The sequence below is a fragment of the Ursus maritimus genome, unplaced genomic scaffold (assembly GCF_017311325.1).
Source record: "Ursus maritimus isolate PB19 unplaced genomic scaffold, ASM1731132v1 scaffold_9, whole genome shotgun sequence".
Taxonomy (NCBI): domain Eukaryota; kingdom Metazoa; phylum Chordata; class Mammalia; order Carnivora; family Ursidae; genus Ursus; species Ursus maritimus.
This window is the reverse complement of record NW_024427107.1, coordinates 37,238,087-37,264,774: the sequence shown is the minus strand read 5'-3', so window position 1 is coordinate 37,264,774 and position 26,688 is coordinate 37,238,087. Positions and strand designations below refer to the sequence as shown.

At 39.2% G+C, this 26,688-nt stretch overlaps 1 protein-coding gene across 2 annotated transcripts in view; it reads right to left on the bottom strand.

Annotated features, from left to right (window-relative positions):
* NECAB1 (N-terminal EF-hand calcium binding protein 1) overlaps nt 1–26,688 on the bottom strand; it is a 222,406-nt gene that overhangs the window by 72,458 nt on the left and 123,260 nt on the right. For both annotated transcript variants that reach the window (XR_005833662.1, XM_040625788.1), the window contains exon 6: nt 13,186–13,322. Coding sequence is in view for 1 of the 2 variants with exons in the window: in XM_040625788.1 (XP_040481722.1) it covers nt 13,186–13,322 (137 nt within the window). In the remaining variant the exon portion in view is untranslated. The remainder of the gene's footprint in view (nt 1–13,185; nt 13,323–26,688) is intronic.

Sequence of the window (26,688 nt, the reverse complement as noted above, 5' to 3'; positions counted from 1 at the left end):
CTTTCCCTATTCTTCTCTCCTGGTTGGAATACACACGTTAGCTGGAATTCCAGCAACCATCTTGGACCATGAGGCAATCTTGAGGACGTACTTACTACGTGAAAAAGACAGGCGGTCTATGATAAATCTGTAGAGCTGTCATACCTGCTTAGGCTGCCACCACCAAGCTCTTTCATAAGAGATAATAAGCCCCTATGTGTTTAAGCCACTTTTTTCCTGTTACATGCAGCCAAATCTAGTACTAATTCACTCATCCCAAAATCTTCCTTTATTATCAGTAAGGAAAAATTTCTTTAGCCTCTCTCTAATGCAGATCCCCTCAGCCCCCCCTTTTATTTATTTATTTGAAAGAGAGAGAGAGAACGCAAGCAGGGGGAGCAGCAGAGGGAGATGGAGAAGCAGGCTCCCTGCTGAGCAAGGGAGCCAGATTTAGGACTTGATCCCAGGACCCTGGGATATATATATGTACGTATGTACGTACACATACACGTATACACACACACACACACACACACACACACACACACACCATTTTCTTTATCCGTTCATCTGTTGATGTCTACTTGGGTTTCTTTCGTATTTTGGCTATTGTAAGTAATGCTATAATGATCACAGGGTGCACAGATCTCTCAAAATTAGTGTTTTCATATTCTTTTGGTAAATACCCAGGAGCGGAATTACTGCATCATATGGTAATTCTATTTTTTTTAAGGAACTTCCATACTGTTTTCCACAGTGACTGCTCTAGTTCGCATTTCTACCAACAGTGCACAAGGGTTCCTTTCTCCACATTCCCGCCAACGATTTTTTCTTGTGTTTTTTGATTTCAGCCATTATGACAGGAGTGAAGTGATATCTCACTCTAGTTCTGATTTTCATTTCACTGATGGTTAGTGAGTTGACCACCTTTTTATGTGTCTGTTGGCCACCTATAAGCCTTCTTTGGAGGAATATTTGTTGTCTTCTGTGCATTTTTAATTGGATTATTTATTCTTTCGGTGTTGAGTTGTATACGTTCTTTATATATTTTAGATAGTAACCCTTATCAAATAAATTACTTGGAAATATCTCCTCCCATTCAGTAGGTTGTCATTTTGTTTCATTGATTATTTCCTTTGCTGTGCAGAAGCTTTTTATTTTGATGTAGTCCCAGTAGTTTATTTGTGCTTTTATTTCCAATGCCTTAGAAGACTTATCTAGAAAAATGTTGCTATAGCCAAGTCAGAGAAATTATGGCATGTGCTCTTTTCTAGGATTTTTATGGTTTCAGGCCTTACATTTAGGTCTTTAATCCATTTTCAGTTTATTTTTGTGTATGGTGTAAGAAAATGGTCCCGTTTTCCCAACACAATTGGTGAAGAGATGGTCTTTGTCCCAATGCATATTCTTTCCTCCTTTGTCATAGATTAATTGACAATATAATGATGGGTTTATTTCTGGGTTTTCTATTTTGTTCCACTGATCTATGTGACTGTTTTTCTGCCAGTACCATACTGTTTTGATTACCATAGTTCTAAAGTATATCTTGAAATCTGGGATTGTGGTACCTCCAGTTTTGTTGTTCTTCAAGATTGTTTTTGGCTTTCTGGGTCTTTTGTGGTTCCATACACATTTTAGGATTGTTTGTTGTAGTTCTGGAAAAATTCTGTTGGTATTTTGATAAGAATTGCATTAAAACTGTAGATTGCCTTGGGTTGTATGGCCATTTAAAAAATATGTGTTCCCCCAATCCATGAGGATGGAATGTCTATTTCTTTGTGTCATCTTCAATTTCTTTCATCAATGTTTCTAGTTTTCAGAATACAGGTTTTTCACCTCCTTGGTTAAGTTTATTCTTGGGTATTTTATTATTTTTGGTGCAGTTGTGAATGGGATTGTTTTCTTAATTTCTCTGTTACTTCTTTATTAGTGTATAGAAATTCAACAGATTCCTCCATACTGACTTTGCATCCTGTGACTTTACTGCATTCACTGATCAGTTCTAGTAGTTTTATTGGTGGAGTCTTTATGGTTTTCTATGTATAACATTATGTTATCTGCAAATAGTGAAAATTTTGCTTCTTCCTTACCAGTTTGGATGCCTTTCATTTTTTTGTTGTCTGATTGCTATGGCTAGGACTTCCAGGACTATGTTGAATAAAAGTGGTGAGACTGGACATCTTTGTCTTGCTCCTGATCTTAGGGGGAAAAGCTCTCAGTTTTTCACCATTAAGTATGATGTTAGCTGTGGGTTTTTATATATGGCCTTTTACTATGTTGAGGTATGTTCCCTCTAAACCTACTTTGTCGAGGGTCTTTATCATGAATGGATGTACTTTGTCAAAAGCTTTTTCTACATCTATTGAAATGTTCATACAGTTTTCATCCTTCCTCTTACATGTGATGTATCGTGTTGACTGATTTGCAAATATTGAACTACCCTTGCATCCAAGAAATAAATCCCATTTGATTGTGGTGAATGATTTTTTAAACATATTGTTAGATTCAGTTTGTTAATATTTTGTTAGGGAATTTTTCATCTACATTCTTCAGAGATATTGGCTTGTAGTTCTCGTTTATTCTTTTATTGTAGTGTCTTTACCTGGTTTTGGTAACAGGGTAATCCTGGCATCAATGGAATGAATTTGGAAGTTTTCCTTTCTCTTCTTTTTTTTGGGAATAGTTTGAGAAGGATCGGTATTAATATGCTTCTTTAAATGCTTGGTAAAATTCACCTGCAAAGTCATCTGGTCTTAGACTTTTGTTTGTAGGGAGGTTTTGATTACTGATTCAATTTCATTGCCGGTAATTGGTCTGTCAAATTTTCTATTTCTTTCTGATTTAGTTTGGGAGGTTATGTTTCCAGGAATTTAAACATTTCTTTTACATTGTCCCATTTGTTGCCATTTAATTGCTCATAATATTCTCTAATAACCTATTGTGTTTCTATGGTGTTGGTTGGTATTTCTCCTCTTTCATTTCTGATTTTGAGTCCTTTATGTATGAGTCTCCTACAAGTTTGTCAATTTTGTTAATTTTTTCAAAGAACCAGCTCCTGGTGTCATTGATCATTTTGGGTTTTTTTTTTTTTTTTAGCCTCTATTTCATTTATTTCTGCTCTAATCTTTATTATTTCCTTCCTTGTACTGGTTTGGGGTTTTATTCTTCCTTTCCTAGCTCCTTTAAGTGTAAGGTTAGTTTACTTGAGATTTTTCTGGCTTCTTGAGGTAGACCTGTATTGCCATAAACTTCCCTCTTAGAACAGCTTTTGCTGTACCCAAAAGATTCTGGACCATTATGTTTTCGTTTGTCTTCACGTGTTTTTTAATTTCCTCTTTTTTTTTTTAAAGATTTTATTTATTTATTTGACAGAGATAGAGACAGCCAGCGAGAGAGGGAACACAAGCAGGGGGAGTGGGAGAGGAAGAAGCAGGCTCATAGCGGAGGAGCCTGATGTGGGGCTCGATCCCATAACGCCGGGATCACGCCCTGAGCCGAAGGCAGACGCTTAACCGCTGTGCCACCCAGGAGCCCTTAATTTCCTCTTTGATTTCATGGTTGACCCATTCATTGTTTAGTTATTTAACCTCCATGTATTTGTGTTCCTTCTAGATTTTTCTTGTGCTTTTTTCCTAGTTTCATTATCTTATGATCAGAAAAGATGCATAAGACTTCAATCTTTTTGAATTTGTTGAGACATGTTTTCTAGCCTAACGTGATCCATTCTGGAGAATGTTCCATGTGAATTTGAAAAGAATGTGTATTCTGCTGTTTTAGGATAGAATGTTCTGAACATACCTGTTAGATCAATCTGGTCCAGCGTGTCATTCAAAGCCACTGTCTCCTTATTGATTTTGTTTCAATGGTCTATCCACTGATGTAAAGGGCAGGTTGAAGTCCTCTGCTATTCTTGGTTTACTACTGATGACTTCATGTTTGTTAATAGCCGCTTTATGTATTTGGGTGTTCCCATGTTGGGTGCATAAATATTTATAGTTGTTATAACTTCTTGTTGGATTATTTCTATTATGACTATGTAGTGTCCTTCTTTGTCTCTTGTTATCTTTAAGTTCTATTTTGTCTGATATAAGCATTGCTACCCTATCTTTTTTCCCTTACATTTGCATGATAAATGTTTCTCCATCCCTTCGTTTTCAATCTGCAGGTGTCTTTAGGTCTGAAGTGAGTCTCTAGATGGTTCTTGATTTTTATCCATTCTGTCACACTGTGTCTTTTGATTGGAGCATTTAGTCCATTTATATTCAAAGTAATTATCGATAGGTATGTACTTACTGCCCTTTCATTCCTTGTTTTATGGTTGTTTTTGTAGTTCTGTGTTCCTTTCTTCTCTTGCTCTCTTTTCTCATGGTTTGAAGGCTTGCTTTTGTGATATACTTGGGTACCTTTTTCTTTTTGCAGTTTTAAAAAAAATTATTTATTTTAGAGATTGAGAGAACGAGTGGGGGAAGGGGCAGAGGGAGAAGGAGAGAGAGAATCTCAGCAGACTCCCCATTCATCGAGGAGCCTAATGAGGGGCTTGATCTCATAACCCTGAGATCATGACCTGAGCTGTAACCAAGAGTTGGATTTTAACCAACTGAGACACCCAGGTACCCCTAATTTTTGCTTTTCTATTACTGGTTTCTGATTTGTGGCTACCGTTAGGTTTGTCTATAACATCTTATGTACAAAACAATCTATAGTAAGTTGATGGTCCTTTAAGTTTGAAGCCATTCTAAAGGCACTACATTTTTATTCCACCACCTGCCATGTTCCAGGTGCATTGTGTTCTACTTTACATCCTTTGGTTTTGTGAGTCCCTTGACTAATTTTTATAGACATAATTAATTTTACTGCTTTTGTGCTTCCTACTTTTCTTACTCATGTTTATGGTCTTTCTGTTCCACTCAAAGAGTTATCTTTTAATATTTCTTATATGGCTGCTTTAGTGATAATGAATTTTTTCAACTTTTGTTTGGGAAACAATCTCCTCTTCTCTTCTGAATGTCTTCTCTTCTATTCTAGCCTTGCCGGATAGAGTATTCTGGGTTGGGTTTGGGTTTTTTTGTTGTTGTTTTTTTCATTTCATTGAATATATCAATATGCCGCTCTCTCCTGGCTACAATGTTTCTGCTGAAAAATAAGGTCATAGCCTTATGGGGTTTTTCTTGTATGTAATGGTTTTCTTTTCTCTTGCTGTTTTTAAAATTTTAGCACTACTTTTTGCCATTTTAATTTTTTTTAAAGATTTTATTTGAGATGAGAGAGAGAGCAAGCATGTGCACACAGAAGCAGGGGGTGGAGCAGAAGGACAGGGAGAAGCAGACTCCCCACTGAAGCAGGAAGCCTGACATGGGGCTCAATCCCAGGACCCTGAGATCATGACTTGAGCCAAAGGCTGATGCTTAAATAACTGAGCCACCTAGGCGCCCCTGCCATTTTAATTATTATGTGTCTTGGTAAGTACCTGCTTGGGTTCATTTTGTTGGGGCTCTTTCTGCCTCTTGGATCTGGATGTCTGTTTCCTTCCCAAAATTAGGGCAGTTTTCAGCTATTATTATTCAAATAAATTTTCTGCCCCTTTTTCTCTCTCTTCTCCTTCTGGAATTCCTATAATGTGAATGTTATTACACTTGATGGTGTCACTGAGTTCCCTTAATCTATTCTTATTTTTTTATTATTTTTTCTTTCTTGAGCTTGATTGCTTTCCATTACTGTATCTTCCAGGTCACTGATCCATTCTTCTGCTTCCTCTAGTCTACTATTTATGCCTTCTACTGTATTTTTAAAGATTTATTTTAGAGATAGTGTGAGCACACATGGGGATGGGAAGGGTAGAGGGAGAGGGTGAAAGAAACTCAAGCAGATTCCACAATGAGCGCAGAGCCTAACATGGGGCTTGATCTCAGGACGCTGAGATCATGACCTGAGCTGAAACCAAGAGTCGGATGGATGCTTAACTGACTGCACCACCCAGGTACCCCCCACTAATGTATTTTTAGTTTCTGTTATTGAGTTCTTAATTTCTGACTTTTTTTTTTTTTTTAAGATTTGAAGGAGGGGGGAAGGGTTAGAGGGAGAGAGAGAATCTCCAGCAGACTCTGCTGAGTGAGGAACCCAATGCAGGGTTTGATCCCACAACTCTGAGGTCATGACCCAAGTTGAAATCAAGAGTCAGACACTCAACTGACTGAGCCACCCAGGCACTCCATGATTGGTTCTTTTTTATATTTTCTATGTCTTTGTTGAAGGTCTCACTGAGATGAGGGTCTGTCTTTTCTCAAGTCAAGTATGTTTATGACCATTACTTTATGTTCTCTATCAGGCATATTCTGTATCTCCATTTCATTTAGCTCTCTTGCTGTGATTTTGTCCTATTCCTTCACGTTAGACATATTCCTCTGTCCCCTCTTTGTGTAACTCTCTCTGTTTCTATGTGTTAGGAAGGTCAGCTATCTCTCCTGCTCCTGAAGTAGTGGCCTTATGAAGAAGCGGTCCTTTAGTGCCCTGCAGTGCAATGTCCCCTGTTTACCAAAACTTGGCGCTTCAGGGGGTATCTCCTATGTGTGTGGTGTGCACCCCAATGTTTTGGCTGAGCCATGTTTGCCTTCAGTCCAGTCACCTGCAGTGTCTCTGTCTTCTGTGGCAGAATTTGGTTCTTGTTTTGTTAATGAGACAGTCTGGTGCCACATTGGGGTTGAGTTTGGTAAGAGCAGACATTTGCCTGAACTGTGGTCACAGTGATCTGCAGGGCACTCTCCCTGTGCTGTCCACTGAGTGGCTTTCATTGGTGGGCAGGGCCTGCAGTCAGACTAGATGTCTGCCCCCAGCCCACTGCTGGGGCCACAGTAGAGCTGGTATTTATGGCTACCTTCTCCCCACCCCAGGGCAGGAGTTACTTTGGATTCGTGCTGGCCACTGTAGTGGCTGCCTGCACAAGGCCACATTTGTAGTGCTGCTTTGGGCTCCTGCCAAGCTGGGTTGGAGTGGGTGGGTCTGTAGAACATGGGTGCCGGGCATGCTCTTAACTTCATACATTGTCTGTTTTGCCATTCTCAGAGCTTCAACATCAGTCACCACTATATTCATTTTCTTTCTATATTCCAAAGTTTCTACCCCTTTGGTTCATCTATCCTTATCTTTGCACCTTGTTGTCCAGGCTCCGTTAATGCCTTTTTTGAAAAGTTTAGGGAGAAAGGAAAAGAAATCATATGTTTACTCTCCAATCTTTAACTAGACCACCTTATGAATTGTCCTATGGCATCTAAAAAAGAGTGTTTGTGCTGTTCCTGAAGGTGCCCATGTATTTACACTGGGGTGCATGGGAGGGAATTGATGCCTGTTAGCTCCCTTGTTCCTGGAGAAGTCTCCCAAAGATCCCTGTTCCTCCAGCACATGTGCTGAGATGAGTAAATAAATGTCCTTGCTGTGTATTACCTGCATTTTTCAAACTGCTGCTTCTATGCTATATCTCAGCAGGGATGTCTGTTGTGCTGTCTCTTTAAGGGCGGGGACTCTGTCTCCTATCACTCTCCAGCTCTTTTTACAGTTCTAGGTCTTGGGCGCCTGAGTGGGTCAGTTGGTTAAGTGTCTGCCTTCTGCTTAGGTCATGATCCTGGAGTCCCAAGACTGAGTCCCACATCAGGCTCCCTGCTCAGCGGGTAGTCTGCTTCTCTCTCTGACCCTCCCCCTTTCTTGTGCTTTCTCTCTCACTCTCTCAAATAAATAAGATCTTTTAAAAAAATAAAGTTCTAGGTCTTAAGCCCCACTGACTGTAAAAACTTACAAAATTAAGCCTGTCTGGTTTTCAAATCCAAATGTTACAGGGGTTCATCTTCCCTATGTGGGTCCCTTGTGTCTGGGGTGCCTGGAGTGGGTCTGCTCTTTTCCCTTCTCCATGCTTTCAGTGTCCCTCTCTCCCAGAGACAGTCTTGTGGGTCTGTTTGGCTCCAGACTGCATCTCCACCCTCCCTACCATTTGCAATGTGGCTTCTTCTCTACATTTAGCTCTGGAGAGTCTGTTCTGCCAGGCTTCTGGTCATTTTCTGGGTTATTTACATTGAAGTGGGTGTTATTTAGGTGTATCCATAGGACAAGGTGAGCCTAGGATCCTCCTACTCTGCCATCCTCCCCAGAAGTTCGAGTAGAGAAATTTAGGTTGCAGATCATTCTCTCTTCAAATTTTGAAAAAGCTACTTGATTGCATTCTAGCTTCCAGTGTCATTGTTGAAAAAAATCTAGTGTTTTCTTCATCCTTTGTATTTGATCTGGGTTTTTGGTCTGGGAGAGTTTAGACACTTTTGTCTCTGGTATTCTGAAATCTCATAATGGCATGTCTTGGTGTCAGATTTTATGATTCATAGTAATGGGCTCTTGGTCCGTTCTATCAATCTGGAAACTCACGTCCTTGTTCTGAGAATTATTTCTTAGACTATTTCTCTCCTTTTTTCTCTTTCTGGAATTACTACTTTTCAAATATTGGGCCTTTTGGACTATCCTATAGTTTTATTTATTTTTCTTTCTTATTGTTCAACTCTTTGTGGAAACATCATCACTCTTTTATCTCCAAATCTTGCTCACAGGTTATTTCTGCAATCATAATTTCCAAGAGCTCTTTGTGTTCTTTGGATATTATTTTTTTTTTAAATAGCATCCCATCCTTAATTCCTACTTTCTCTGCTTTCTGAGGGTATTGATTTTTTTGGAGGTTTTCTTCTGCTCTCTGGATTATATCTTTCTTCTAAGTTTCTTTTCTTGTGTTTGATTTGTTCTCTTGGTTGTCCCTGTTTATCTCAGAGGAAGGAAACAGGGATGATTGGAAAGAGAGAAAGTGAGAGAGAGAGAGAGAGAGAGAGAGAGAGTGTGTGTGTGTGTGTGTGTGTGTGTGTGGTGGGGATTGCCAACTTGCAGCAGCCACTGTAGGGTGGCCTGGCTAGGCCTATTTATTAGGGTACACCATCTCTTGGTCCTTTTAAGTCTTTCTCTTAGACTGATGAGATCCCAAAGAAAAGCGAGAGAAGCATCCCCCAATTAGAGTGTATCAGCCCAGCTGTCAGTGCTTTGAGAGTACAGTATGCTGAGTGGCTTTCAAATCTCACTGTTCAGTATGAAGACTTTCACTTAATGCCTGTGTTTTTAGTACCATGTTCTGACCACTGCTGTGTTAGCTGTGTATCTGTTCTTCTCCAGAAAGCACATCTTTAGGCTTCCTCAAGCACTGGGGAGGGGTGCTTACACAGTATTAGATGGAGCTTTCAGCAATATGTTAGCCCCACCTTCACCCCCGTTGCACATGGTGAAGCCAATTCTTGAGCCTCTCTGAAGTTCTGTGATACCACTTACATTACACCTTAGCTTCATACATTGTCTATGTTTTGCCATTCTCAGAGCTTCAACATCAGTCACCACATTCATTTTCTTTCTATGTTCCAAAGTTTCTACCCCTTTGGTTCATCTATCCTTATCTTTGCACCTTTATGACTCCTTGTTATCCAGGCTCTGTTAATGCCTTTTTTGAAAAGTTTAGGGAGAAAGGAAAAGAAATCATATGTTTACTCTCCAATCTTTAACTAGACCACCCTATGAATTGTCCTAGGGCATCTAAAAAAGATCAACTTTCTTCCAGCCTCGGTGGTCATCAGAATAGGTGACTAGAGAAGTTCTTTTCTATGTTCAAGCTAAGGGAATGTAGACTGTCTGAAGTTTTATAATCACCTGCAAGCAAAATTAAAGCCTTCCCTTACTTTTATAATAGACAACCATCAGAAGGAGAAAAATAACTTCTAAACCTAGAAGGAATTAGTCATTTCTCTGGATAAAGAAGAACTTTGGAAAATAGAGTAAATTTTCGGATTCCATTATAAAAAGAAATTCACATGTAATTAAGCTGTGTTCTCAGAAATCTGGTTTGTGAAGAAGAGAGGCTTATGTAAGAGGACAGGGGCCTCTCAAGGGAAGCTCCAGTGTAACATGATGATTATTCTTGTCATTGGCTATTAGGTACTTTCAGAAGACATGGAATTAAAGTGGCTCCCGTTTAGCCAGTATGCGAGGACAGATACAGAAAGTGTTGCAGAGCACCATCTGAAAATCTCACCTCTGTGGCATTCCAGCTGTATGCATCCCTTCTCTCTGAAATTGCCATTTTCACATGAATAGACACAGACATTCCGCCCAGCACTGCATGTCTAACTCATTACTGCAAGATGAGCGATACTGTGTGACTCCTCCCTGGGGTTGGTAGCTAGAACAGATAACTTCTCAAAATTTGCTATATTCCAAGGAAGTTTTGTATCTCTAGGTTTCACAAATATTAAGTCCCAAAGTAATATTGATGCTTAAGAGGAAGCAAATTATTATAACCCCGGGGTTTTCAATGCTAACTGCAGGTTGCAACTGTTGACTCTGCAGGGCAACATGGAATCTTCCTTCATGTTGTAAAAAACGGATGAGTTTGTGAATCCACTGATTTGACCTCTCCTCTCTGACCTTGTTTCTTTTCAAATCTTTATCATATACTGATATGAGACTAATTTCCCTTAAAACTTGTTTTCATTATATTTCTCCTTTGTTTACAACCACCAAGACAATCTCTGATCATATGAAATCTAAATGCATCTGTCTAGCTTTTAAGGCCTTTCCTAACCTTAGATGCCAGGTGGCTTGTCCTCACTATCCCAGGTCCCCATCCACTGCAGTTCTATATAGTTCCCTTTACTGGGGATTCCCTTTCATTCATTCGGTTTCATTTATTTAACATGTAGTTGTGCCAGGTAGACAGAAACAAGGCAAAGCCCCTGCCATTTAGAAACCCAGCCTAATGAAAGAGGTAAGTAAAGTACTGAGTTTGTATGTAAGTCTAAGTAGAGGATACTGAGGAAGTACAGTGGTGAGTGGGAGGTACAAAGTCCTACTTTGAGAGCTGTGAAGGTTTTCCAGAGCAAGTGCTGTCCAAGCAGTGACCAAACAAATGAGGAAGAGCCAGCCAGAAGGAAGCAGATAGGTACTATGGGGTGGGTGAGGAGACCCCTTCAGGGAGAATACCCTCAGCCATTAAATCTACGTTAAAGATCCCGTTCAAGTCTTTCCTCCTCTGAGGCTTATTTACTGGTCCCTTGTCTAATATCATGGGAAAAGGACAGCCATATTTCCTGTCCTGTTTTTTTCTCTCTACTGGTGAGGGTCCCTGGGGCTCTCCTTACTGTGGTTTCTGGTGGCCAGCTGATTGCTAGATGGAGCTAAGGAGAGGAGACACAGTACTTGTAAACATGAGTCTAATTCTCACTCTTCAGTCAGGGTCACCAGACACTTCAAGTTGGATTTATGCACACAAACCCATAGTGGAAACTAGTTTCTTATTTGCTTTTCATTTTTTTATTTAGTGAAAACCTCCCCAGGAGGAGTATCATGGATTTGGGGTGGGATTTGGGCATCCCTGGATACTTATTCGAATATCATACTATAGCACCACCCAAATTCACATCAGACCTGTAATCATACTCATTCTTCCAGGCTCTGTTTGAGCTAGAAGCCTATACATAAAATATTCATCAGTCCTCCAGTGGCTTCCACTTTCCTTAAGTTCTGCATTATCACATTCCTTCTCATTAAACACAGCTGCTGTGCAGCTGTTGGGAGCTTGCACAGGAGGCCAAGGCTAGCCTGTGGCCTAACACAAAGAACAGCTATTTGTCGTGTGTTCACTATATGGTGGTGAATGCAGAACTCAAGTCTGCGGGAGAGGGCTGCAGAAAAAACCCAAGGTGCAGGTGAAGAAGGGAAGCACAGCGCTTTTGTAGGCCTCCTCTCAGGTGACAAATAATTGGCTCTAAAAAGGGAAAGAAAATCCATGGTACATCAAGAAAATCTAAAAACAGAGAAATCAACTTCATTTTCCATTTGGAACGTGAAATCAATTTCATTGTGTTTCAAGACATTTAGTTACCCTCTGGTCAGACTTAAGGAATGGGGTTTTTGCTCTTCTAAAGCTATTTGTTACACCTGCCGTTTGATACGGACTCACTCAAGGCAGCAAAAATGAGGAGCTGATAATGTGAAAATGCTGTGCAGATCCATTGCAGAGCGCAGACCCGTGTTCCTCAGCTGCACGAGCTCATTAGATTTGAGATTAGAGGCTTTTTTGTTAGAATTTGGTGGCGCTCACTCATTTTGACATTGGAAACATATGGTTGAAAATTCCACTGTTTCTCTGAGATGACCTAATAATTACGTATCCATTAGTTTGTTTAGAAAAATTGGCCCTACTGAGCAGTCTATTATCAACCTGTTCAAAACAGTTACTGTGTGGTTCTCCCTAATTTAAAATGCAGAAATTAGATGGTCATATGTATAGGTTTGAAGTAACACATGCAAAATGTGTTGCGTAAGCCAGAGTTCTGCCAAGCCCTTCTCTAGCTTGCAAGGTATAAATAATGGCAATTCAAGAAAGTACCAACTGTTGGTTAGAATAATTTTGACGTCTGCTTTACACAGTTCTAATTCAGGTTTCTCTTTAGCATTAGCACCTTTATTTACATAACTATTATAACAGCATTACTTATCTTCTCAGTGATACTAATAGGTGGTCTTGAATTTTGAAATCTTTCCCTACCATTCACTTTTCTTTATTTCCTTAAATAAATAGGCTGATTCGATTCTCCAGTCCCCAGGCACATCCAGGTTCACTTGGCCGCTAAGTCTCTATCATTTCCACACTGTCACGTAACACTCATTTGCAACATGAGCCCAAATATCATCAGGAAATTCCATGAACTTGTCTTTCATCTCTGTCCGTATTCAATCTTTTGCTCTTCCTAAATCCTTAGCAACTTATTTCCCCTTCTGTATGATATATATCACTTTGCATCTTACGTTACGGTTTTAGTCTTCATGTCTTATTTACATAATAGACGTTAGGATCCTGAAGAGTCAGGACTACGTAAAATGTATCTTTACGTTATCACAGTGTCTTTTAAAGTCTTCTCCATCTACTAAATTGGCAATTTAAATCTGAATAAACGACGGACAGTAAAAGTAAAATGGCCTCTTTTAGAGGCAAATATAAGGTGAGCACCCAAAGAAGGTTCCTGTTATTCTATTTAAATTTATTAATTTTCATTTTTAGTTTTCAGTAGCTTAAGCATTGATGCCCCTCAACTGGTCTTTCATCGTCACTACAGAGATATCATATGAAAATACTTAACTTGCCTTTCTTGACGGGTTTGCTCCTCAGTTGTTTCCATGGCACATTCCAGAGAATTCTGGAGAGACTGCAGCTGATTCAAGGTCTCCTTCAATAAAAATCGAGTTACAAACTGTTCCAAATTGGAGGCCTCTTGGTAGTCCTGAGGAAGACAAAGCAAAGGCCATTGGAAGTAGGGTAGGGAAGAATATCCAGGAATGGTTCTCCTCCATGCACCCATCAGGCTCAGGCTCATCTTCGAGGAGAAACTAGGAAGAAGACTCGTTGGCCCTGGACGCTGAACTCTACCCGCCCACCAGAAGTTGAACACAAGAGCTGCAGAGATAATGGGAAAATCTAGCTCATCTCCCACCACATCTACCTCAGTGTTAGGAAAAAGGACGAAACTCCCTAGAATTATGGAGCAGACATCTGTAGAAAAGGAAAAGAACGTTATCTGGAGACAAAGGTTGGAAGGTGATTAGCTCAGAGTTTGTTCTGTGCTTTAAGTAATGACCATGCCATCATTTATTTTTTCTATTATCAACTAAACGCAGTCATGTTTCAGCAGTTGGCTTAGTTCCCTCTTGATGTATTTATTATGCCTGATCTGTATTATACTGAAGCCAGAGAAAATTATGTGTAGTTATCTCAAAATTCAGAAAATGTTAGGCATGGAATATTTAAACAGTTTACTAAATCTGCTTATGTCCCTCCCTCAGGAACTTACCTGAGGCTCGTCTGCATCTAACTCAGCCTCAAAAGCACCATCCCTTCAAACAGCCCCAAGTCTACCTGGAGGTCATCGGTCATCACACATGCAATAGCGCTCGCTACTTGTTGAGTTTAGTCTCAGGAGACAGGTGGGCTGTGCATGATGCTACCTGCTGCTCTTGTCTTCTGCAGTCTCAGGGAGAACCAGGAAAGAAAAAACCAGGTTGGCATGGATAGGGGCCAGGACCCCCCGTTCAGGTCATGAGACCAGCCAGCTGAACCTGATTTTCTACAGTACTGGGTGGGAATGATAAATACAAGTACAGCTAAGAAATAGAGTGATCTAGCTCTCTGTCCCTGAATGATTTTTTTCATGGGTGAAAATATAAAACTGAAAGGAGTAAAAGTGACAAGACAAGGTCGGAAGTTATGAAGTGCTGGGGAGTCTTAGGTCATGGTTGTAAACCCAGAAACCCAAGATGTAATTTAATCTTTCTGGGTCTCAGTTTTCTCATTTACAAATCGGACTGTAACTCAGGCACACATTCCAACTCAAAAATATTCTGTGCTTCTCTCAGCCCTAAGTTAGGACATAACGGATTGGGGCCTCCTGACAAAAATTACTTCGGAATTTCTCTTCTGGTGGCACAATCACCCAATGCCATAGAAACCCTCCTTTTGTTCCTATTTTGAAATCACAGAATGTTTCAATCATCAGTTTCTCTTTAAGTCCGTTCTTGTAGGTGAACACAGGAATTCTCTTATCTACCATATCTAATGATCTGATTTAAAACCTAAAAATTTTAATGCCTTTAAACTCCACCTAAGAAACTAACCATAAACCAAAACATTACATGCTTATAATAACCTAAGGATTTCTGTGAGTTAATTCAAGGTAAAAAATACACCAAATGTTCAATTTTATCAGATAGCTTGCTAGTTAATAGCAATAAAAACTTCAAAAATTATTCCTTCATGTGTTTTTAAATTGAGAAAAGCTTTCTTTTGAAAAGAAAATGTGTCACAGAAAAAAAAGGTGTGCTTGATTTTTTCCCCCTGGTCATTTGCATTTTGTGAAAGCATATTTTTAAAATAAAGCTTATTTAAATAAAGCTTATTTAAAAAATAAAAAAAATTATTAAAATGCTGAGACAACATATTGGTGTAATCAGAGATTATGCCAATTACCTTTGCATCTCGGTATACACTGTGACTAAACAAATGATAAAGTTTTATACGTATTCGTAGACAGCCTGGAAAGTGAAGAAAGCATACATTCACCGAGCAGCGCGTTCTCACATTAGCCTCACTCTTTTCTCAGTCAAATGTTAAGTATTTGTCATGTCAGAACTGCAGAACTAACTTCAGCTTCCTCGACTCAAGGTCATGCCTTATACTTGTGTGTCTCATGGTGCCCACACCAGATACTCACTCAATACTCGATTGCAGAGAAACTCCTAAGTGTAAAAACGTAATTGGGTTGGCTACTGTGGTCTTACATATCAAGATTTTGGTGATGTCAAAGTTCAATATTTAAGGACAGTTAAAATCCAACAACCAGCTACTCAGTGGGAGCAAATTAAGAAGTGGTTCTTACACTGAGACTTCTCTCCCACTCTGACACGACTTTTTCCTTTTTCTTCTTTTTTAAAGATTTTATTTATTTATTCGACAGAGAGAGAGACAGCCAGTGAAAGAGGGAACACAAGCAGGGGGAGAGGGAGAGGAAGAAGCAGGCTCCCGGCAGAGGAGCCTGATGTGGGGCTCGATCCCAAAGCGCTGGGATCACGCCCTGAGCCGAAGGCAGACACTTAACGACTGCGCCACCCAGGTGCCCCGCTACGTCTTTTCTATCCTCACTAGTGACTCTTCAGATAACGTGAAGAGATGGCACAACCAGCTAGTAAGTTGGACAGAATCGCTGATGCCTGGACACTGAGAGGGGTGGTGGGTGGGTTCAAGGTTTTGGGACATTCAGGTTTTTGAGTCAATACGAAGACTGGCTGCTATGTGTTATCTCTTGATCATAAAGAGAAAAAGAGCTTGTTTTCTACTGTTCCTGTTTATCCTTCCAGACTCCACTCATGGAACCATCTCTGTAGAGCCTCTCCTTTCCTTGAGCCACCATTTTGCTTCATGGGCTTAGGCACACACTTCTTTTCCCCTCTCTGTGCTCCCAGCCAGTGTGCAGAATTTATTATTGTATATTGTAATCTGCTGTCTACGTGCCCATCTCCCTCATCCTCAGCCAACTCTTTCAAGGTAGAAAGTATATCTTGTCATCATCTCTGCCTTCAGAATGCCCAGAACAAAGCCCAGCTCCATAAATGGAGCAGCTGCCTCATAAATGCTTAAAGGATATGTGAGCTGCAGGAAACTACCTGCAAGTTCAGGCACCAGAGGGCACGTCTGAGCTCTGGAAACTGCTCTTGTCTTCCCCCAGGCACCAGCTGCCTCCCCCTGCCTGTAGCCCTTGCTGATGGCAGACACTGTGGTCCAGCTTGCCTGGTCGTGTGGGCTCTGCAATAAATGGAAATAAAGCTTTGTTCTTAACAGACTGTTTGTCCTCATTTCATTTTCTGGACCATTTGTTAGGCTTCTTCCCTTCCTTCATCTGAATCCCAAGGTTTAGGTTTGGAGACCCAGGTGGCATGAATCCAATCTTCTTTCCTTCTCTCAGATGTGCAGCAGATGTTCCTTTGGAAGGCAGTGGCAAAAGAAGCAGATGGAAAATTAAATAGATAACAAGCTGGAAAATGTCAAAGCCTGGCCCTTTCCATTCTCAACAAATGTGTTGGTTCTGCAGGTACAAAAAGGGATCTTTGCATGCTGAACTTCCCAAAGACTGATATGTTGGCTTACAACACATGCTCTTGTAAGCAAAATCTAGAATTTGAGAGACTGGCCGAAAGAACATCCACTGGTCTACTAAAGCAGTAAAAAAAAAAACCATACAGGTGGTACCTGATATCCAGATTCTGCCACTTCTTGCAGAAACAGTTTAGTCCTTTATGTTTATTAGAAAGGGTTCGGGCAAATGAAGGCTAAGAATATGTCCCCGGATCCCAATAACGTTCATTCACGTCACTGATAATTGTCAGTTAAATTAATCTTTATGTGGAAATTGCGAGCTAGCATTAATATTTCTGTCTGTGCCTTTGGAAAGCCAGAGTGTGAACATTTCGATCTGCCTATTTCTTTTGTATGGAGCTGGAACCAGATGAGGATTCATTCAAGTAAAAACCCCAGCACTGGAAGCAGAGTCCTTTGAAAACCAGGTTTCTTAGGGCCCTGCCTGTGCATCTTAATTGTCAGATCATTTCTCAAAAAGCAAGCCCCTGTCCATCTGCGTAATGGCAGACTAGAGATCCCGGCTATTAAACCACGATGAATCATCTGAGTTAATTAGGAAAATCAGAGCATCAGTCTTCCCTGTTTGTATTTGCCCTACTTGAAAATTAATCAAGTCTGTGACATGCAGTCTTGGCGTCTTCTTGTTTTTGAGATCAGATGCAATCACATTTAGCAGGGGGTACTGCTTCTGACCGCCCTTTGATCTAAGCCCTGCAGCTTCCCCTGTTCCGACGTGAGACAGCTGTGCTGGCTTCTAACAGGAAAAAATTCACTTTTACAAAGATAAGGTTATCTTTTTTCCCCTACTCTCCCCCAAACTGTTACTTTTTAAAAAATAATAATTGGCTTACACTGCTTTACCTATGTCCTATTTCTGTAAACATTCTTAGACTTTCATTTTAAATGACTTTTCTTTTAAGCAGGGAGAATACTATATCAAATTTAAGCCTTAGAAAAAAAGAATTGGTCCTTAGTTCAGTCTTTTTTTTTTTTTTTTAAGATTTTATTTATTTATTTGACAGAGAGAGAGACAGCCAGCGAGAGAGGGAACACGAGCAGGGGGAGTGGGAGAGGAAGAAGTAGGCTCCCAGCAGAGGAGCCTGATGTGGGGCTCGATCCCATAACGCCGGGATCACACCCTGAGCTGAAGCTTAATGACTGAGCCACGCAGGCGCCCCCTTAATTCAGTCTTAAAAATGGACTGAGATTAATTCCAGATAGATAGTTAAAATTTTAGATAGCAGTACAAGAGATTAAAATATTTTCACACTGCAGATGCCCAAAGATTAAAGGAATTATAGATTTTCAGGTTAGTGAAAGAGGAAACAGGGCTCTAATTCTGGAATAAAATGTTATTAAATTACCAAGAAATTTAAGTAATTTCTAAGCTCTATGTTGAGATGGTGTAGTTCAAAATCAGAAAATACTATTATTTAAGACCTTTACATTGACAAACTCCATTGTGGGGGCTCATCTTGAAGTTATCAAAGATTGATTTCATGTAGGTTTCTTTCCTCTGGCTCTTTTTATCGCTCTGTTTCATACCAGGAGACTCTAACAAGAACATATGGCCCCTTGAATGGCGTTGCCCACAGAATAATCCCATTCTGTTCAAAAGTAATCTTCAAACAAGTGGAATTTTGGCAAAAAAATACCTGGATCTGAATGTGCAAACAAACAGAGTCAGCCCAAATTTGAGGGTTAATAGCTAACAGATGAAGACTTGGGTTCCATTTATCACATCTAATAACAACAGTGTGGTGATTAAGAACCTGGGTTTGAAGACAGTTACACAAGATACACATAAGTTCTGATCAGTGTTTATGCCACTTAACAGCAATGTGAGCTTGAGGAAGTAGTCAGCCTAAGTCCCTGGTTCCCTAACTATCAATAAGAATAGTGACAATCTCATAAACTTGTGAGGATTGAATGAAATATAGCCTGTAAAGCACATGGTATGATGTCTAGCTTACAGTTTACAATAAATGTTTATCATTGTTATCAATCCATTGGAGGAAGGATATTACAAAGAGTAATGATTGAATGTTGTGGTAACAATTCACTTCAGAATTTTACTAATATAAATATATGTCGGTGTTCAGTGTATAGCAGGCTCTTCACAAATACTAAATTTTGGAGTTCCTTCTACATATATTTGGTTTTTTTAAAGATTTATTTATTTGAGAGAGAGTGTGCACGTGTGTGGGCAGAGGGAGAGGGAGAGAGAAACCCAAGCAGACTCTGCGCTAAGCAGGGAGCCCCAGGTGGGGTTCGATCTCACAAATCTGAGGATCACACCAGAGCCCAAAACCAAGAGTCGGACGCTTAACTGACTGAGCCACCGAGGTGCCCCTTTATATATTGTGCATCGCACATCTCCTGCCTTACTTGTTCCGAAAGGTATAACTTTGACACACATATTTCTTACTATATTGAAGCTGTGACCCGTGGAATTCAGTCTTTGAAAAAGTCAGTTAAAAACATGGAGTTCAACTGCAAAAGTAATTAAAAAGTGTTTCTGTTCTTGTTTCTCATCAAGGATAGTACAAGGAAGCCAATTTATACATGTAAGCAACACTTTTTGCATTCCCTTTATCGCCTCTGAATCCTCTAAGCCATAACCTCTTCCAGGGCATTTCATTTTACAGAACCTTTTCAAAATTCCTTCTCAATCCTTAATCTGATTTTACTTCCTTTTCCTCTGTTCTCTCCCAGATCTTCCTACATATATTGGCTAAGATTTCTTCCCTTCTCCTCAAGCCACTGTAATTCTGGTTCCATTCATCTAGGTCTATTCCCTATTCTACATCACAGAAGTTTAGAAACCAGAAGAAAATAATAACAGGAGGATTTGGGGAAGGTGGACATGTTGGTGACATAGTTTTTTTTTTTTTTTTTTTAAGATTTTATTTATTTATTAGACAGAGATAGAGACAGCCAGCGAGAGAGGAAACACAAGCAGGGGGAGTGGGAGAGGAAGAAGCAGGCTCATAGCGGAGGAGCCCGATGTGGGGCTCGATCCCACAACGCCGGGATCACGCCCTGAGCCGAAGGCAGACGCTTAACCGCTGTGCCACCCAGGCGCCCCGGTGACATAGTTTTTGAAACTCCTGGAATCAGGAGACACAGCAAACAGATAAAAACAACAAAAATCCCCACAGACAACATACACGATAAAACTAGATTTCAAGGTAGTATCATGAATCTGCACTGGATGGCATCACTGGATATATGGGAAGAAACAAAGGAAAGTAGTGGGATATATGACAGACCTGAAGACAAGAGAACTCCAAAACAGCCAACAAATATTCACAACTGGCTAACAACACATAAACCCAGGAGGATTTTTATCCCAAACTGGATGAATATAAACATCCTAGTAAAGCCTACAGAGACTGGAAATGTGGAGGCCCTGTGAACTCTTTGTTTTAAAGACAGATAGATGATTGATTGATTGATAATAGATAGATGTATGTATATGTTTGTTTATTTATTTATAGCACCAGCAGGGGGAAGGGCAGAGGGAGAGTGAGAGAGAGAGAATCCCAAGCAGACTCTGCATTGAACCTGATGTGGGGCTCAATCTCATGACCCCGAGATCATGATCTGAGCTAAAATCAAGAGTTAATGGCTCAACCAACTGAACCAACCAGGGGGACCGGCCCTGTGGACTCTTAAAATCAACTAGCTAATACTATATTCTAAGAGGGCCCCATATTGAAGGGAAACTGCTGGGAGTCAAATAGAAGCTGAGCAGGAGAGGGTCACAGAGATAAAGAAGATTCAGTTAAAAGTAGGGGACAGGGGGGCGCCTGGGTGGCACAGTGGTCAGGCGCCTGCCTTTGGCTCAGGGCGTGATCCCGGTGTTATGGGATCGAGCCCCACATCAGGCTCCTCCACTATGAGCCTGCTTCTTCCTCTCCCACTCCCCCTGCTTGTGTTCCCTCTCTCGCTGGCTGTCTCTATCTCTGTCAAATAAATAAATAAAATCTTAAAAAAAAAAAAAAAAAAAAAGCAGGGGGCAGGAACAGAACCAGGAACTCTCAGAGGGAAAGTCGCTATATTTTTTTAATACTACAAGTCAACCACCTACGAGGGAGCTGTGAAGCTAGAAAAAATATTCTGAACACAGCCATCTTTGAAAAATTCAGGGAAATCAGTATTTTATTTTAAAGTGGGCAAAAGAAAATTACTAAGGTTAAATTCTTTATATTGTTATTATAAGAGAAAGGATATTAAAGGGCAGAACACCATTCCTGCAGACAATGAAAGCACACCAGAAGGACAAAGCTCACAAAACAGATCAAAAGTATAACCAAGTATTTTAAAATGAGCTAAAAGACATTGAAAAAAGAAACTGAAGAAATGAAAGAACAACATGAATGAGAGTTTAGCTCAAAAACAAAGTGACAAAATTCAGAAAAGAATTAAAGAAGAAAATTATTTCAGAAATGAAGTTTAAATTAGAAGGAGCACAAGAACACATAAACATAACAGGCAAGACCTTAATAAATGAAAATGAAAAAGAGGCAGTCTTTAAAAATCGAAAGGAAATAAACGTAAAAACATTGGAGAGAACATAACAAATATTGCAGACAAAGAATACCCAACATATTTATAATAGAGTTCTTAAAGAAGTATAGAAACCATCAAAAGAACAGTACCAATACTAGAATCAATTATTCAAGAATGCTTTCCTAAAATATAAAGATTTGAAATTAGGTATTCAAAATGTGAAAGGTGAAATAAAATGAAGTCACGTGTATCAAGGTGTTTTAAAATGGAGCCAGGAGGTCATTAAGGAGTAAGCCTTACACATGACTTCACACGTGGAACCACGAACTTTTAAATTGGGCCAAACCACAGATCAAGGACTCTGCAAGAACACTTGTCACTTGCTACATTAAGAGAATTTTGCTTAGTGATAGTCTTAGCAATTAATTATGTTAGGCAGGATTAGTGTTCTGCCCCCATCATCAACCAATATTCTTTGTAAACAACTTATATGGGCATTCTCTTTTTGTCTTTAAAAACCCTTGACTTTTGCTCCCTAGGGAGACACTATTTGGACTGCTGCCCAAATCTGTGTATCTCAAATGAGAATTCTTTGTTCCCAAATAAATGCTTTTGCTTAATTCCTACCTCTTGACAATTTTAGATTGACAAAAGTACACCACATACCTAAGAATATCAACTCAGAACAAACATCAAGACATATTTCTGTAGGGGCGCCTGGGTGGCACAGTGGTTAAGTGTCTGCCTTCGGCTCAGGGCGTGATCCCGGCGTTATGGGATCGAGCCCCACATCAGGCTCCTCCGCTATGAACCTGCTTCTTCCTCTCCCACTCCCCCTGCTTGTGTTCCCTCTCTCGCTGGCTGTCTCTATCTCTGTCGAATAAATAAAAATAAAATCTTTAAAAAAAAAAAGACATATTTCTGTAAAATTATTGGGCTTTAAAAGACAAGCAAAAATTCCTTGTGCTTTTAGACGTAAAGAGCAAATGACTTACAGGGTAACAACAACAAAAAACACCCTAAAAACTGAATTATTGTGAGAATTTCCAAAAGAAACCTTCTTCTGTCAGAAGAATGTGAACTGCAGCATAAGAAGGCAATCAGCAAAATCTAGACCATGAGCACCTCTTTAAAGGGCTGCAGGGTAACCTGTAAATTAAAAGACATGTTAACACACATAAAAATGGGCACAACTAAACTATGGTTTTTAGAGATGAACATTCATGGGATGAAACCACAATAACATGCAAGGAAATGATTACTAGAGGAATCTGGTCATTATATCGAGGGGGAGAGAAAAGAATGGGAGCAAGGTACATGGAAGGGCGAGGGAGGCTGGCAGGTTTGTTTGGTTTCTCGATCTGGGTGGTGGTTTAAAGAGTGTTTGCCTATAATCATTAAATTCTACACTTGATTTGTGTGACTTTTCTCCTTTTCATTTTATTTTTGCAAAAGTTAAGATATGTGTAGGAGCCAGCCTGGGAGGGATACACTAGCCTCATATTTTTGAGACATTGTGGGAGTAGACAGATAAGGGCTGTAAAATACAGGAGTCTTTGGCAGGCAGTAGGACAAGAAAATCTGTAAACACTTCCAAATTAGTAATTTTTATCACCTCTCATATACTATCTTCTCAACTGCTAGTCTGTATTTTTCTGGAGTGTAACATAGAACCAAATGTTAAATTTTTTTCCAGTATGAAGAGCACAGAGCTATATTTACACATAATTTGGGCTAAATTTATGTTTGTTGATGTTGATAAAAGATCATCAAAATTTCTTCCCCATAAATATGATGCTTTCTACCTTATTGCTCACACACTTTTCTTTGAATATCATTGTTAAGCACGTAATACCTCAAAGGTAACAGCACTTGTAATCTGACTCCTCCTAAACAGTGTATGTGTCAGATGGATAGTTCTATTTTAACCACAATCTTAAAATATGTTGAGTTAGTATGTCTAAGTTGCTGAATTTGTCAGAGACAAATACATCTTCAAAACGTCATTTATGATCTTTCAACTTTCAAAGACTTATTATCCTTGTCTTTGATCTAAACAAACCCTATGACAGAGGAGTAATCAAGTATTAAAATATGAGGAGCACTTACAAATAGCATAATATACGGGAAATACTAGATAATATATACGAGCACGGACACATTTTTGGATTTAATTTGCCTTTGGGGCTCACTTATGAATAAAATACCACAACATTCCAGTAACGTTTTGTTCAGGAAAAAAGTATCCCTGGGAATAGTCACTTCTTCAGAATAATAAATAGGCAAGGATATTTGCCAGTCAGATTTAAAAAATAAAAATATTATATTTTATCAAATACAAAGTGCCATTAATTATGAGATGCATTTTTTGTATTTTACTTACCACTAGGAAATAAAAATATTTGCAATTCAATTTTATACACCATCGAGTGCAAGATGCATCCCAATTTCATAGACATTAAAATGTAAAAATGTATGCATCTTAGAAACTGATGAAATATGGGCCTTTGCTACATTGCAATATGGCAATGACTAACAAAAAGAAATAGACAATATCTTTGCACCTGTAATTTCGTACTTTTATGTCTTTCACATTAAAGAAATTTTTTTAAAGATTTTATTTATTTGAGAGAGAGAGAGGGTGCACGCACACGCTGGGAGCAGGGGCAGGGGGCAAAGGGAGAAGCAGACTCCCCTGCTGAGCAGGGAGCCCGAGGTGTGGCTCAATCCCATGACCCTGAGATCATGACATGAGTCGAAGGCAGGTGCTTAACTGACTGTGCTACCCAAGCACCCCTAAACCTTTCACATTTTAAAGTCCTGGAATGGTATATGGAGAGACAGTACTGAACATTTCTTCTATGCATTCAAGAAAATGACTGGTCAATGTAAGAACAGACCGGCTATGGACCGAAATCACAGTCACGGTTTGCCTTTCTTAAAATTGGGTTTGTGCCAAGGTCTTTGGCTCGCTTTAGAAATATCTAGATAGGCTTAGTCAAAATCTTCATATGTATCCTGAAGAATAAGTTAAGCATTCATGATGGCAGTGTTTCTATGGTACAAGGTAACTAAAATAATGCAGCCTGCTGACACACACAAAGGTCCTGGGTGGATTACAAATAGTAAAGACCCCTTAATTCCTAGGTGATTAAAAACACACAGGAAACTATACAGGGAATACACGTAAGAGTGGATTATAAAAATCTACTTATATTCTCCTTTCTAAAAAGGTTTCTAGATGATTATATAGATTATTTACAATCAGTTCTGAATATATTATTTTCAAACTGGTAAATTGTAAGGTAATATTTACATTAAAAAATTTCCTGGAAGCTCCACTTTTGGCAACAGAATTTGTTAAATTTCCTAAAAAATACTTATTTTACAAAAATATTAAAGTATGATGAATATTTTAAATGCACAGCAGAGCTTCTAAGAAAAATAAGAAAAAACCCTAGTAATGGCGAAATGAACAGGAAACAGACACACAGACTATAATGCTATAATCTAGCACCGAGATCCTTGCTGTCCTGCAAGCATTTTCTTGAGCCAGAAGCTTCAAGTTTCAGATTATAATTTTGCGGGGAGATGCGATAAGCCAAGGTGGAGAGTTGGAATTGGAACACATAAAGGAACACTATCCGTAAAGAAAGAAAGATGACAAATTGTCTCAGGCTTAGCTATGGGTACAAAAAATTCTTGAAAACTTACAACCAAAGCTTAGTCCACATTAGAGTCTGAAGTTCAGTTACTTTACCTGCATGATGCAGGGGATTCCTAAACTGAGAGATTAATTTAAAGTAGTTCTGTATTAGTAATATCCTGGGGCACCCGTCATAAACCAAAAAATATATTCTTTAGGAAGCATATCATCAAACCACATTTCTCAGAATACCCAATGACTTAATCATCCAAATATGAATTCACAGCTAAAAAATTCAATCTAACATGGATCCATATTGCACAAAGAATAAAAGAATCATAAAAAAGTCCACAGAAATGCTTCAATGCTCAAAGAAATTTAAAAAAAAGGTAATTGAAAACATGAGAAAGGAAAGAGACTGTAACAGAAGGCCAGGCAGATTTCAAAAGAAGCAATATGAACTTGAAAAAAAAAAGAACGAAACGCTCAATGGACAGATTAAATATCAGATTAGCTACAGATAAAGAGAGCATTAGGGAACCACAATATAAATCTGAAGTAATTATCCAAATAGAAGCACAAAGATGGACTATATGTGATAAAAGACATAGGGAAAACGAGGAGGTCAAACCTTCTAGAGAGTTCTAAGAGGTGAAGAAAGAGGCAACAGCTGACAATTTTGCAGCATTGAACAAAGCTCTGGCATCTCAGATTCTGGAATCCCAGCTGATGCCAAGCAGCATAAATAAATATATTGCACTTAGATGCTATATAATAAAACTTCTTAAAAAACAGAAGTGCTAATATTTTATTTTCTCTTCCCTCTTGAGGAAACTGCAGCTGAAACAACATGAATGAACCCTTATTCCAGCTCCTTCTGGACGTGCGGCCGTTAACCCTGGAGATGTGCTCTTCTATCTGCCACCAGGCAGAGGAAGTGGCAACCACAGGCTCTCACCTTTAGAGTTCACTACAAATAAGTGGTGAATCGTTCCCAAAGTCCCTCAGACTACAGAGTGCAAGAGATCAATATTCTGCAAGGGTCCCTTGAAGTCCTCCACTAGCTTGGACAAATCATCTGACATTGCACTTTAGAACTTCCAGCAAATAAAGAGATTTCAGTAATTTTTCACAGGCTATATTGGACTTTCCTCTGCTCCCTTTTTAAGTTACTGGTCCTGTAATTTTGCCTTTTTTATCTATTATGTGCTCTGATTGTTCCTTATTGATTTATAGAACTTCTTTAAATGTTCTTAATACCAGTCTTTGGTAGCTTAATTTTACAAATACATTCTTTTGTTTTTCATTTTCTTTTCAGATTCTAAGTGCTATCTTTTGAAATATAGGTGCCCCTGAATACAATAAGGTGAAAACGATCAGTTATACTATTATCATAGACACATTATTGCACTCTGTAACTTGTTTATGAAATCCTTCTCCAGGCCAAAGTTAAATTTTCTAATATGAAAAAACCTCATAACTCTTTACTTTTCTTCCATACATTTTTGCCAGATCTGTCACAAGTTAGATTTCTATAGATCTCCTAACTATTGGTTCGTAGAGCTATGATTTTTTTATTGTTTTTCCTTCTAAACGCTCTTACTCATCTTCCTAGGACTCTGATTCTATTTTGCAGCTTCTCACTCAGTTCTCTGTCTCTTAATCTTTTATATTTTCTAGATCTTTGTCTTTTTGAGCCACATTCTGTGTGACATCCTCAGTTCTGTCTTCAAGTTCCCTTATTCTCTTTCCTGCTGTATCTAATCTACTGTTAAAAGGTACCCTGATGCATTAATTTCAG